General features: G+C 35.9%; 1 protein-coding gene across 1 annotated transcript in view; it reads right to left on the bottom strand.

Moving 5' to 3' along the window:
* Uba5 (Ubiquitin-like activating enzyme 5) overlaps window positions 1-14,307 on the bottom strand; it is a 30,515-nt gene that overhangs the window by 4,066 nt on the left and 12,142 nt on the right. The window contains exons 7-9 of the mRNA XM_067267734.1: window positions 8,293-8,397; window positions 3,210-3,337; window positions 1,287-1,422 (exon numbers count right to left, since the gene is read on the bottom strand). Coding sequence (XP_067123835.1) covers window positions 1,287-1,422; window positions 3,210-3,337; window positions 8,293-8,397 — 369 coding nt within the window. The remainder of the gene's footprint in view (window positions 1-1,286; window positions 1,423-3,209; window positions 3,338-8,292; window positions 8,398-14,307) is intronic.

The raw sequence follows: 14,307 nt of genomic DNA, 5'->3' as shown, positions 1-14,307 counted from the left end.
ATAACTAGAAAAATTAATTAAAAAATTAAAACAACTATCATCTTTCTAATATTCTTAAGCTATTAAATAAAATACTTATTAATTTAATGCCAAATAATTGCTGGATTACATTTGGCTATAGTAATGCTATTATTTAATAATTAAATTAGCAAAGCAAGAAATTTTTTCTTCGTGTATTCATAATATTTTATATTTTTTAAAAATTAAATACCATCAGCCAAGTTTAAAATTTTTACTTTACATATTATATTGTGATATTGGCAAAGGATGCTGTTACCATTTACATTCTATTGCAGAGGTGTAGTCTCAAAGAAAAGGTTGTCTCCTTATGTGAGAATTCATATTTTGGACTGTCACTGATGTGAATGATGGAAAGAGTAGCAAGAAATTTTTTTTTTGTATATTCATGATATTTTATATTTTTTTAAAAATAATAATTAAATTTTAAGTAATTTGGCAGAGAAGTAGACATTAGACACCATCTCTTGAATTAGAGTCAATGCAATCTGATAATTACTTGGCATTAATCTAAAAATCAGGTCAGTAGATATATATATTTATTTACTTATTATTTTAAAAACAGTAAAATATTTACTGTTGAAAATATAAAAATATTTCGTTTTTGATACTAGTATTTATAATCCAATAAACAACTGTCTTTATGAAGATCAAGTAGAAAGAATATTTAAATATTTTTTGCTCTTATTATTAACCTAAAATTTTGATTACTAAAAGAATATTTAGAATAAATGAAAATCAAAAAACAATTTACTTCTTTAATTCTTTTAATAAAATGAATATAAAATAATTTTGGTTCATTTTTCTCTTAAAAATGCTTAGATAAAACACAGAACTCCAGTTAGTGCAACATCCTAAAGTCTTTTTTTAAATAATAGCTAGCTTTTATTAAAGTGAATTCAGAAATTTTAAACATCTTTCTGATGCTATTTTTTATATTAGAATCATTGGTTTTAAAGTTGTAATATATCAGATGAAAGATTTCTAAAATTAAAATATTTTAATTCAGTTGAATCAATTACCATACAATAAAATATGAAAAATAGTGAAAATGTTATTAAAAGATTATTTAAATCTATCTCAAAAAGTAATTATTAAATTCAATAATATTGTAAAAAGTGTAAGTACAAAAAATTAAAGTGTAAGTAACCGATTACTAACTATTTTTGATATTTAAATTGTACAGGGTTATCTATATTTAATTATATATAACATTGATATTTACAGTAATTTATACTTATTAAAATCTATTAAAAAAATATACTTACTTTGAATATTTCCTGTTTTTTTCTACAATAACTGTCTTCACAGTTAGGATTTGGTTTCATAGCCATTGTAGGAAAGAAGTCTTGTAGAGCATTGTAGCCTACATAATATGTTACATTACCAAATCCAAGTAAATATCTGAAATAATTTATTATATGAATAATTATTGCTGTCATACATATTGATAACATACATGCATTAATATCATCTTCCAATATAAATTTAGTTATAAGCTTATTGTATATTAAATCTTTAAAAGTTTATACTATATCATAAAAATGTGTTTATATTTATGATATAAACTATTTTTAAAATTTATCTTTTTTAACTATGAAAATGCTTATTCACAAATATAATCCCTCACTTCAAATACATTTAATCAAACTATAGTAAATCCTTATGAAGTGAAACTGCATTTAACTCAAAATTGTGGTTATTCAAAGCTACAGGACATAGGCACAACATGTAAGGTTTTCCATATAATATATCCACCATTTTATAGTAGATTATTTTTATTTTATCTTATACTCTGTGTGAATCAGACAATTAAGATAAACATACACTATGGCTCCATACTAAACACAGCATCATGCTATTACAACCTCATGTCAACATCCTTTTAATGATACAGTACATTACTGGTATTCTGATTGGGTTACAAGGGGTACCTTGACAATGCATTCAAAAGCACTGTATGTAATTTTGTAATCATTCTGTAAACAGATTCTTAAGAAATGGCTTGATAACAGGAAATTTATGACCAGAAAAAATTTAAACTCAGATATTAAACTCGTTAACATGAAACTCAAAATCAGAATTTTCTTTACTCCTTAAACTTTGACTTAACAAGGTTTTACTGTATTACAATTTATATCACTACAATATTTAATTTACAATTAACAAAGCAATTATAAAATTTTATCATAAATTTTCATTAGTTTCTACACAGATTAAAATATATATTACTTCTTATTAGAATTAATTGAAAATAACATTATATTGGGTTGTTCGAAAAGTTTGTAGCGATTTTTAAGAGAAATAAAAGAAATTGTTTTAAAACTAAAAATATACTTTTATTCCATTATGTATGCGCCATTGTTTTTAATGACGTGTTGCCATCTATGGGGGAGCTTCATGATACCCTCTTCGTAGAACTTTCTAGTTTTTCCCACGAAAAACTGATCCACGTGGTTTTTGCAAGCTTCCAAACTATCAAAGTTTTTATCATGAAGGGAATTTTGCAAAGAACGGAAGAAATGATAGTCAAACGGGGCAAGGTTGGGTGAGTAAGGAGGGTGGGGTAAAACATCCCAGCCTAGTTCCAATAATTTTTGGCGTGTTCGTAAAGACATGTGAGGTCTGGCATTATCTTGGTGAAACACAACGCCTTTTCTATTGGCCAATTTTGCAAACCACTTTCGAACAGTTGATTCTGATACAGCACTCCCACCACAAACATCACATATCTTTTTTGATGTTTGTACAGCATTTTTGCCTTTACAAAAGAAGAAAAGAAACAAGTGTCGATAATGCACATTGTTTGCAACCATTTTTGCAATGAGACAAATTAAATGCTATTTGAATAATCTTAACGGTTTTTTTGTAACGGACGCATCTCAAGGTCATTTATCGTAATATTCATTGGTTTGTACAATTCTAATCATTTTTGCTCAATCGGTGTCTCAACTGTTGGCTATCAAAAATTGCTACAAACTTTCCGAACAACCCAATAGAGTAAATAAAACAAGTGGATAAATGTTAATTTTCTTTAATATTTCTTTGCTGAGTATATTTTATTTAAAAATTTCATATTTATTTACATTTTTTTAATTGTAAATTAATATGAATAAATATGAATAACAAATAAATTATTATATATAAGTTTATAGTGATTAATCAAATAATTTCATAAAAAATTTATTTACTTGAGTGTTGTTTGAACAAGAAAACCTGCAATAATTCCCATTGTTGTTGGTAAACTTGCTGCACACACACCTTCTCTTTTTAATGTTTTTTCATCAATATTTGATGCAACAACCAATGGTGGAGCACACTGTAAATTAAAAAATTAATAGACAATAAACTTAATATATTTTATATTTTTTAAATAATTCTAAAATTAATTTAATAGTTTATAATACTTTCATAATTTCATTAATATTGTAAATTTGAAATAAAGAAATGTGAAACTAAAATTTGCATCATTTAAGAAAAGCATCTTATCTTAGTTTAAAAAAAAACAGAACTTAATGTGGTCATATGTCCCAATTTAGAGGGACACTCCCACATTTGAGCTTCATGTCTGTCTATCTCCCAAATGCTTGGCAAGGCACACAAACATTCTGCTTTAGGGGTACAATGTAACAAATGTCTGTCATGAAGATAGGAGGCGTTTGATACCTTGAATTGGCTAGCTGACAATGCAAGTATAATTTATAGGGTGCATTGGCAGCAATTGAACAGTTGTCACAAGATGAAATTGTTCTTGCACATGTACGACATTTATAACTACAAGTTGATCAACAGTCCAATACAATACCCCAATATAGATTGAGTGATACTTCTGAAGTTGCTAGATAGCAATTTCAGAGGTAACATTAAGCTCCATGGGATTGTATCCACTGAAATAATCTCTCATGTGAAAATATATGACATAAGATATGGACATAAGATAAAACTCAACATATTGTTGCAACATTGAAGATGATGCTTCTGGTAAAATGTAACTTTGATGTCTCTGATATTTAGGGTTGCCATACGTCCCATATATACAGGACTGTCATCATATTTCACTACTCAGTCCCATATTACTATTTGTCCTTTTTGGTCGTTTTCTCCCTAAATTCTGTATGAGGAGGCTGATACATGGCAGTGCCCTGGAAATAGGACATAGTATTGCATATTTACAAGTAAAAAGCATTGACATTGGCAACACTAAGATTCTATTCAACCAGTTTGTATATTTAAAAAATTATTTAGAGAAAAATAATACCATACATCCACCAAAGCCGAATTATTGGCTAGAGTTGACTATAATAAAAAATAATTACGGGTTAGTTGTTATTTATTTAAAAATAACACCAACCGAAACCACAAAGCAACTGAGTATGGAAGAAAAATGGCCGAAGTTTTTTGCAGATACAAAGCATATTAATCAGAAGGCATGTCTAATAAAGCTATGCAAATACGTATTTGCCATTCCAGTGCCCACAATGCAAATGTGGAGAGAATATTTTCCTTAATATCAATTCAATGGTTAGATGAAAGAAACAGATTGTCAGTGGAGACAATTGAAGTAATTTTGATTTGTCATTATAATTTTAAAATGATTTGTGCCCAATTTTATAATTATGTGAAAGAAGAAAATGATATAATTAAGAAAGTAAAATCAACTTTAAAATATGATTGGGCTAAAAAGGATTAGCCTTGCATCTTTTTTATTATTCTACGTGTTCATTTTATTAATTGCTTAAACTTTGATTTTTTATCATAGTAAAATAAACCACACTCACTTCGTTTAACTTAAATATCCGGTACTTCTTGATCGTCCCAACGAACATTTTCGTCCTCTCCGAGGACTGCCTCAGGTTATTCGAACAAAAGAATAAATTAGAGCAGGATTCCAATTTTTTGAATTAATTTCTCGAGGAACTTTCAAACTATTCGAATATAATTTGACTGTACGCGTGCGCTATGACGCGTTGCCTTTTTCGTATTCGTCACACACGTAACGCCACGCGTGCGACAGAGTGTTGCCGTCTTTGGTGTTTATGCATTTTCCAGTGCGTCCGGCCCTGTATATTTCTAGGGCCTCTAGGGCCCTGATGTCATCCGTTTGCAATGCTGAGTTTATCAATTTGGCGTTGTTCAGGTCAGCGTGTATTTCTGGATCTGTGGCGTAGGTTGATAAGGCGGTGGTACACCGTTGATGGCTTATATCATACCTATGTTCTTTGACCCTTTGTTGGATTGATCTTTTCGTGGAGCCGATGTATACCAGTTCTTGCCCTACTCTGTCATCTCTTACTGGGATACTGTATACCCCCGGTGCTCTAAGAGGGTTCAATTTGTCTTTGGCATTGCGCAACAATTTGTAAACATCTTGTGATCTTTTGTATGCCACCTTGGTACCCGTTTTGGTTGCGATTTCTTTGTATAAGGTCTTTAATCGCTGGTTGTACTCGACTACTGCGTATCGGCTGGTCTGTTCCTGCAACCGATTACCGTGTGTATTTTGCGTATCTCTTGGTCTGGCATAGGTTCCTGCTAGCTTTCGTATTAGACTTTTCTCGTATCCATGTGCTATCGCAATGCGCTCTATCCTCCGTAGCTCCCTCTTCGTATCTCTCATCTTGGAAGGGTGTGTATATGCCCTTCTAACCAAAGCCCGGAAGGCTGCAATTTTATACGTGTATGGGTCGGCTGATTTTGCTGGAATAAACCATGGGATGTAGCCAGGTTTATAGTATATACCAGTTTCAATTTCTCTTCCATTTAGTTTGACATCTATATCCAAGAAGTGGACATTGTTGCTAGAGGTTTGGTCAATTTTTAGGGTTAACCCATACGGATTGTTGTTCATGTGATTTACAAAATCGATGATGTTCGCGTTCTTTTTCCATACTATGAATACATCGTCCACATATCTTTTATATAAAACTATGTTAGCGCTATATTGCGGAATGATGGTTTCTTCTAGTTTACGTAGAACTAATTCACACAGATCGCCTGATAGCGGGCTGCCCATGGGTACCCCACGTTTCTGTATATAGGCTCTGTTGTTGAACTGGAATATGGAATTATAACACATGAGATGGGCTAGCTCGAGGGCTTGCTTACGGATGTGTTGATGTTCTGCATTTAGCCAACAGGAGATCTCTCAGAGCACAGAAACATGGTTCCAACTTTATTGATGGGTATAATGAGATGAAATCTAACACAGTGAAGAGTGCCCCATCTGTAAGCTGCGTTTGTCTTAATATGTCTATTAGTTGTATTCATAGTATGGAAAAAGAACGCGAACATCATCGATTTTGTAAATCACATGAACAACAATCCGTATGGGTTAACCCTAAAAATTAACCAAACCTCTAGCAACAATGTCCACTTCTTGGATATAGATGTCAAACTAAATGGAAGAGAAATTGAAACTGGTATATACTATAAACCTGGCTACATCCCATGGTTTATTCCAGCAAAATCAGCCGACCCATACACGTATAAAATTGCAGCCTTCCGGGCTTTGGTTAGAAGGGCATATACACACCCTTCCAAGATGAGAGATACGAAGAGGGAGCTACGGAGGATAGAGCGCATTGCGATAGCACATGGATACGAGAAAAGTCTAATACGAAAGCTAGCAGGAACCTATGCCAGACCAAGAGATACGCAAAATACACACGGTAATCGGTTGCAGGAACAGACCAGCCGATACGCAGTAGTCGAGTACAACCAGCGATTAAAGACCTTATACAAAGAAATCGCAACCAAAACGGGTACCAAGGTGGCATACAAAAGGTCACAAGATGTTTACAAATTGTTGCGCAACGCCAAAGACAAATTGAACCCTCTTAGAGCACCGGGGGTATACAGTATCCCAGTAAGAGATGACAGAGTAGGGCAAGAACTGGTATACATCGGCTCCACGAAAAGATCAATCCAACAAAGGGTCAAAGAACATAGGTATGATATAAGCCATCAACGGTGTACCACCGCCTTATCAACCTACGCCACAGATCCAGAAATACACGCTGACCTGAACAACGCCAAATTGATAAACTCAGCATTGCAAACGGATGACATCAGGGCCCTAGAGGCCCTAGAAATATACAGGGCCGGACGCACTGGAAAATGCATAAACACCAAAGACGGCAACACTCTGTCGCATGCGTGGCGTTATGTGTGTGACGAATACGAAAAAGGCAACGCGTCATAGCGCACGCGTACAGTCAAATTATATTCGAATAGTTTGAAAGTTCCTCGAGAAATTAATTCAAAAAATTGGAATCCTGCTCTAATTTATTCTTTTGTTCGAATAACCTGAGGCAGTCCTCGAAGAGGACGAAAACGTTCGTTGGGACGATCAAGAAGTACCGGATATTTAGGTTAAACGAAGTGAGTGTGTATTAAGTTAACCGGTATTTAAGTCAAGTAGATGTGGTAAAATAAACCATTACCTACCCACTTTTTTCATGTTTTATTTATTTAGCATTTAAATAAATGTCCTGTATCAATGCTTGGCAATTATGGCAACCCTACTGACACTGGAAACTCATGTGAGAAACTGTATGAAGCAGTCATTCAGCACTCAAATCTTATGTGAAAAATTCACTCATCAGTGAAATATTATGCAAAGCTGTGCCAAGGAAGCAGTGCTGAGCACATCATCTGTTGCAGCAGTTGGACTGAGGTGAATCATGAGACAATTTGAATTTACAATTGTCACAATTCAGTTTTTGTAATATCCTATATATCCTAAAATGTATCCTACTCCAGTACTCATTGTAGTTAATTATTAATATAAAATTGCAAGAAACAGAGTTACTGGATCAACACAGGTTTAAAAATTAAATGTCTTGATAAAGATTTATGCAGATGCTGATGTGAAGAGAAAAAAATTGGTTATCCTCTCTCTTCTGGGTAACTTGTGTGTGATAGTCTTACTCTTGTTAATTTATGATCCATGTAGCTTGTGTGGAGCAAAGCAAAGCAGTATAAGACTGTTGAAAGGTATAGGTGGAGTCAGATATAAAATTTCTAAATTAGCAAAATATAAAAAAACATTCTACTTTGGCTCACAAATAAATATGGCCCCTTCTTAACTTACTTAACTTAACTTATTTCTCATTTTTCTTAACTTATTTCTCATTTAAATTAAATACTTTTACTTTTAAATGAAATACTAATTATCAGGTATAATGTTTTTCTTAACATAGGTTCATTATTGTTCATAAATTATTTTAAACATGAACTAAATAATTATTAAAAATTTATTTTATAAATATTTACTGCAAAGCAAGCTGTTTCACCAGGAATTATAACTTGGATGTGTCCAGAAACTGCATTTTCACTAACACCTGATTCTATCCATACTTGATCAAGTTCATTACATGCCTGAAATTAAATAAATTTAAAATATAATTAATAAGTTTAATTACTACTTTTAATACTCATTTTTATAACCTAAAAAAAGGAATATAGTATATAACCCTGATTATCTGAGCCCCAATTTACTGATGTCCCACAGTAACCAAAATAAACCTGTAAATGAATATACTACTTTTACCATAATTCATAAAAGCTTTGCCACGAATGCACAGAGCATGTAATTGTTAGAGTACTTTTAATCTCAACTGTATCAAGCATCTGATTCTGACCAACGGAGCAGAAAGACTTTTTAAAGCACATTATGCCTTATGGAACTAAGAGCACCTTTTTTCTGTACCCATTGTGAGTTCAGTCAGATCTACAATGGCATTAGCAAGGAAGTGAGGGCTTGGCCCTATATATCCAGAACTGATTACCCATGAAAACTGATGCTGAGGTGGCTGTGGAGCATCACAGTAAAGGAAAGAAGAAACATCTACAAAACAAGACACTAAAGAACTTTCTAAAAAAGTTTAAAACAGTCAAACTGATCAAAAACAATTTTAATAAATAAGTTGCTACAATTAAAAAAGTGATCTGTATTTGTTTAAAACAATTGCACGTATTACAAACAGATTTGTTTCTGTTACTATCGGTATTTGTTTATCATTTAACTTCAATGTGACACAAACCATTCATATTAAACTGTAACTACAATAATACATACTTTTTATTTTAAAACTATTGTACTGTACATATTATCTATTTAATAAATAGTAAAAAAAATATTATTCTTATGAATGATTAAATTCACTAAGATGTTAAAAAAGGCTTAAAAGTAATACCATATAAATCAGGGGTGTCAAACTCAAACTGCTTAAGTGCCAATTTTTTGTCTCGAGTATGACAGCGGGCCAAATGATTTTAGCTTTTGTAGCCAAAAATTTTCTAAAAAGTAGCCCAAAGTATTCGTAACCTCTTTTCTAACCTTTGTATCCGGTACATCTTTTACTGTTCAACAACAAACGTTTTCGGCCTCACTCGAGGTCTGCTTCAGGTTAACCGAACAAAAGAACAAACGAGAATTGGCTTCCAGATTATTTGAATTAATCCTCGAGGAACTTTTAGAATATATTCAAATCTAATTTTGAATATACGCATGTGCTATGTGGCGTTGCTGTTTTCGTATTCTTCGCATACGTAATGCCATGCGTATGAAAGGGCGTTGCCGTCTTTAAAGTTTATGCATTTCCCTACTCGGCCGGCCCTGTATATTTCCAGGGCTTTGAGGGCCCTGATGTCCTCCGTTTGAAAGGCTCTATTTATCAGCCTGGCGTTGGATAGGTCCGCGTGGACTTCTGGATCGGTGGCATAGGTGGATAAGGCGGTGGTGCAACGAGCATGGTTTATATCGTATCTGTGCTCCTTGACTCTCTGTTGGATGGAACGTTTAGTGGAGCCAATGTATACCAATTCACGCCCAAATCTGTCATCTCTCACTGGAATACTGTATACACCTGGAGCTCGAAGCGGGTTCATTTTGTCCCTGGCGTTGCACAATAATTTATATATATCTTGGGACCTTTTGTACGCCACTCTGGTACCACTTTTGGTTGCCATTTCCTTATATAAGGACTGTAACCGCCGATTGTATTCTACCACCGTGTATCGGCTGGCCGGTTCCTGAATCCGATCCGCCTGCGTATCCCGTGGTCTGGAATAGGCTCGTGCTAGCTTTCGTATCAGTTCTTTTTGGTACCCATGTGCTATCGCGATGCATTCTATCTTCTGTAGCTCCATCCTAGTATCCTCCAATTTGGAAGGGTGTGTATATGCCCTTCTAACTAAAGCACGGAAAGCTGCAATTTTTATATGTGTACGGGTCGGCTGATTTTGCTGGAATAAACCATGGGATGTAGCCAGGTTTATAGTATATACCCGTTTCAATCCTTCTTCCATTTAGTCTAATGTTGATATCCAAGAAGTGGGCATTGGTGGTAGATATTTGGTCCATTTTAAGGGTCAACCCGTATGGATTGTTGTTCATGCGACTTAAAAAATCATTGATGTTCGTTTCCGTTTTCCACAGGATAAATACGTCATCCACATATCTTTTATATATAACTATATTGGACCTATATTGTGGTATGACGGTTTGTTCCAATTTACGTATGACCAGTTCACATAAGTCGCCTGAAAGCGGGCTGCCCATGGGTACCCCATGTTTCTGTATATATGCTCTGTTGTTGAACTGAAATATGGAGTTATAACACATGAGATGTGCCAGCTCGAGGGCTTGCTTACGATGTGTTGTGTTGGTGTTCTGCATTTGGTCAAGAGGAGATCCCTCAGAGCGCAGAAACATGGTTCTAACTTTATCAATGGGTATAATGAGACAAAGTCCAACACCGTGATGTGTGCCCCATCTGTTATCTGCATTTGCCTTAATAGGTCTATTAGTTCCGTGGGGTCCTTGACGGTTAGACTGTAATCCCTCAGATGGTCAGCCGCAATGTTGTGGACTGCTTTCTCAAGGAGTTTCGTCGGAGACCTGGCCTTGTCTAGAATGGGTCTAAGAGACTGTGCGGGCTTGTGTGTTTTCGCAAAAGCGAGTAACTTAGGTGTGTCTGGTGAGGCCAATTCTCGTTTGTTCTTTTGTTCGATTAACCTGAAGCAGACCTCGAGTGAGGCCGAAAACGTTTGTTGTTGGACAATAAAAGAAGATGTACCGGATACAAAGGTTAGTGTGAAGCTTCGGAAATAGGTCTAGAATTTGTGCAAAAAGGGGAAAAGAAATTTTTTTCCCATTGTTTTGGAATAGAAGCCAATAATAATAATTATTATTATAATAAATTTATGTTGAAAAAAACCATCAACAAGAAAAAAGGGGAAAACGAAAAATGAATGTTTTATATCCATAAAAGGGCATGTCTGTAGAGATTTCCAAGAAAGTCGGACTTCTCAGGTTAAAACAATAGATGAATTTGAGTACTTAGATCGAACATCTTCGATAGGAATCGAATTGTCAGTCGATGTTGACTCATCCAACGACCTGGGTTCTGATCTCGTTACAATTCGTAGCGAAGGGGGGGACCAATTAGAGAGCGGAGGCAAGTCGGCATTGGCCTATCGGAATGTTCGATCTGGGACTCAAAGGAAAGTTATAAAACCCGAAGAAAAAGAGGAGATGACGTTCTCGGTCATTAGTTCTCTCAGTACTTGGCTCATCCTATCTTGGACGTGTGTGTTTCCGTAAAATTAGGAGGGAACTTTTCGGACATCGTGGAAACAACCTCTCTGTCATGTCGCCTAGCTCTGTCATGTCATCCAGGTTCCTCGGAGAAAAATCACCTGAAGTCGTGCCCAACGCCTCGGGGTCTACGATCATTTCACCGTCCACGCCGAACTGTAGGAAAAGAAATCCCGAACATTCGAACTTTATCTGGACTTAATTCTCGTGCTTTGTGCTGTTACCCCTTTGTTCAAGGAAATATTGTAAGAAAGTTTTATTTTATTAAACGGTTTTGAGATGGAAAACCTGTCTCAGTGAAATTCTTCCACTCCCACACGGCAGTGTTGACCGCTCAATTGTCGTGACATCTTTTCACCCAATCGGCTAAACTCACATTAGAAAAGAGGTTATGGATTAAATAAACCGGTAGTCAGACTAGTAGATTGGGTGGTTTACATTGCTATGCCGGCCAAAATGTACAAAAGATTAGTGCTAGCCCTAACTAGGGCCAGAGCCAAATTGGATTTCCTATTAGAATGCAAGAGGAACAAAGTATTTCCTATGACGATATACCGCATACATCTCCCGAAAGGATGTAAGTCCCTACTACCAAAGCTGAGAAATCTTTGTCTAAGAAAGGCAATTAGATCAACTAGAAAGAGCGTGTATTCCAGGCTAGATAAATTAATCAAAGAAGAAAATGTTCTATTTGAACAAAGTGTAACGGATCTGGAAGTAGCAAACAGAAAGGCCGCCGCATTTGAGGAAATCTTAAAGAGGAACCTGACCGCAAATTACAAGAAAAAGATGCGTTGGATTTTAAAAAAGCAAAGACCGGTCGAAAAAGACATGCCGGTAATTCCATTAGTATGCTGGGATAACATTTCTCCGCCGGACTATTTAATTAACACCTTGGCGCATGGGCCGATGTATACGCCGGAGACCCCGATTACAAGCTTAGATAAGGTCATGCCGCATATTGAAAAGCTAATCAGAGGCATGAATAATATCCAAAAGGAGTACTACAGATGGAGAGCCGCATTAGAAATCTGTTCCGACAAGAACAACAAAACGCAGGAGGAAGGTTTTTGGCATCTTCTACAAAAAACCAAAAACTGGCTAAAGAGGGAACGAATCATTATATTGAAAGCCGACAAGAGCAGGGCATTAGTACTCCTAAAAGAATCCACATACAGAGATCTTATGCAGCAATACATTACCGAAACGGATTGTGAACCGATTGATGAAGGATTTGTATACAAACTACAGGCTCGTTGCACACGCTTTACAAAAACATCTCTTGCCAATGAGCTGAAATTAAGAAGGATGTCAGTGGCCTCACCAGACACACCTAAGTTATTCGCTTTTGCGAAAACACAATAAGCCCGCACAGTCTCTTAGACCCATTCTAGACAAGGCCAGGTCTCCGACAAAACTCCTTGAGAAAGCAGTCCACAACATTGCGGCTGACCATCTGAGGGATTACAATCTAACCGTCAAGGACCCCACGGAACTAATAGACCTATTAAGGCAAATGCAGATAACAGATGGGGCACACATCACGGTGTTGGACTTTGTCTCATTATACCCATCGATAAAGTTAGAACCATGTTTCTGCGCTCTGAGGGATCTCCTCTTGACCAAATGCAGAACACCAACACAACACATCGTAAGCAAGCCCTCGAGCTGGCACATCTCATGTGTTATAACTCCATATTTCAGTTCAACAACAGAGCATATATACAGAAACATGGGGTACCCATGGGCAGCCCGCTTTCAGGCGACTTATGTGAACTGGTCATACGTAAATTGGAACAAACCGTCATACCACAATATAGGTCCAATATAGTTATATATAAAAGATATGTGGATGACGTATTTATCCTGTGGAAAACGGAAACGAACATCAATAATTTTTTAAGTCGCATGAACAACAATCCATACGGGTTGACCCTTAAAATGGACCAAATATCTACCACCAATGCCCACTTCTTGGATATCAACATTAGACTAAATGGAAGAAGGATTGAAACGGGTATATACTATAAACCTGGCTACATCCCATGGTTTATTCCAGCAAAATCAGCCGACCCGTACACATATAAAAATTGCAGCTTTCCGTGCTTTAGTTAGAAGGGCATATACACACCCTTCCAAATTGGAGGATACTAGGATGGAGCTACAGAAGATAGAATGCATCGCGATAGCACATGGGTACCAAAAAGAACTGATACGAAAGCTAGCACGAGCCTATTCCAGACCACGGGATACGCAGGCGGATCGGATTCAGGAACCGGCCAGCCGATACACGGTGGTAGAATACAATCGGCGGTTACAGTCCTTATATAAGGAAATGGCAACCAAAAGTGGTACCAGAGTGGCGTACAAAAGGTCCCAAGATATATATAAATTATTGTGCAACGCCAGGGACAAAATGAACCCGCTTCGAGCTCCAGGTGTATACAGTATTCCAGTGAGAGATGACAGATTTGGGCGTGAATTGGTATACATTGGCTCCACTAAACGTTCCATCCAACAGAGAGTCAAGGAGCACAGATACGATATAAACCATGCTCGTTGCACCACCGCCTTATCCACCTATGCCACCGATCCAGAAGTCCACGCGGACCTATCCAACGCCAGGCTGATAAATAGAGCCTTTCAAACGGAGGACATCAGGGCCCTCAAAGCCCTGGAAATATACA

Source organism: Centruroides vittatus, unplaced genomic scaffold, assembly GCF_030686945.1.
Source record: "Centruroides vittatus isolate TY-2023 unplaced genomic scaffold, ASM3068694v2 contig_3077, whole genome shotgun sequence".
Taxonomy (NCBI): domain Eukaryota; kingdom Metazoa; phylum Arthropoda; class Arachnida; order Scorpiones; family Buthidae; genus Centruroides; species Centruroides vittatus.
The sequence above is the reverse complement of the archived record's forward strand: the minus strand, read 5'-3'. Positions and strand labels throughout refer to the sequence as shown.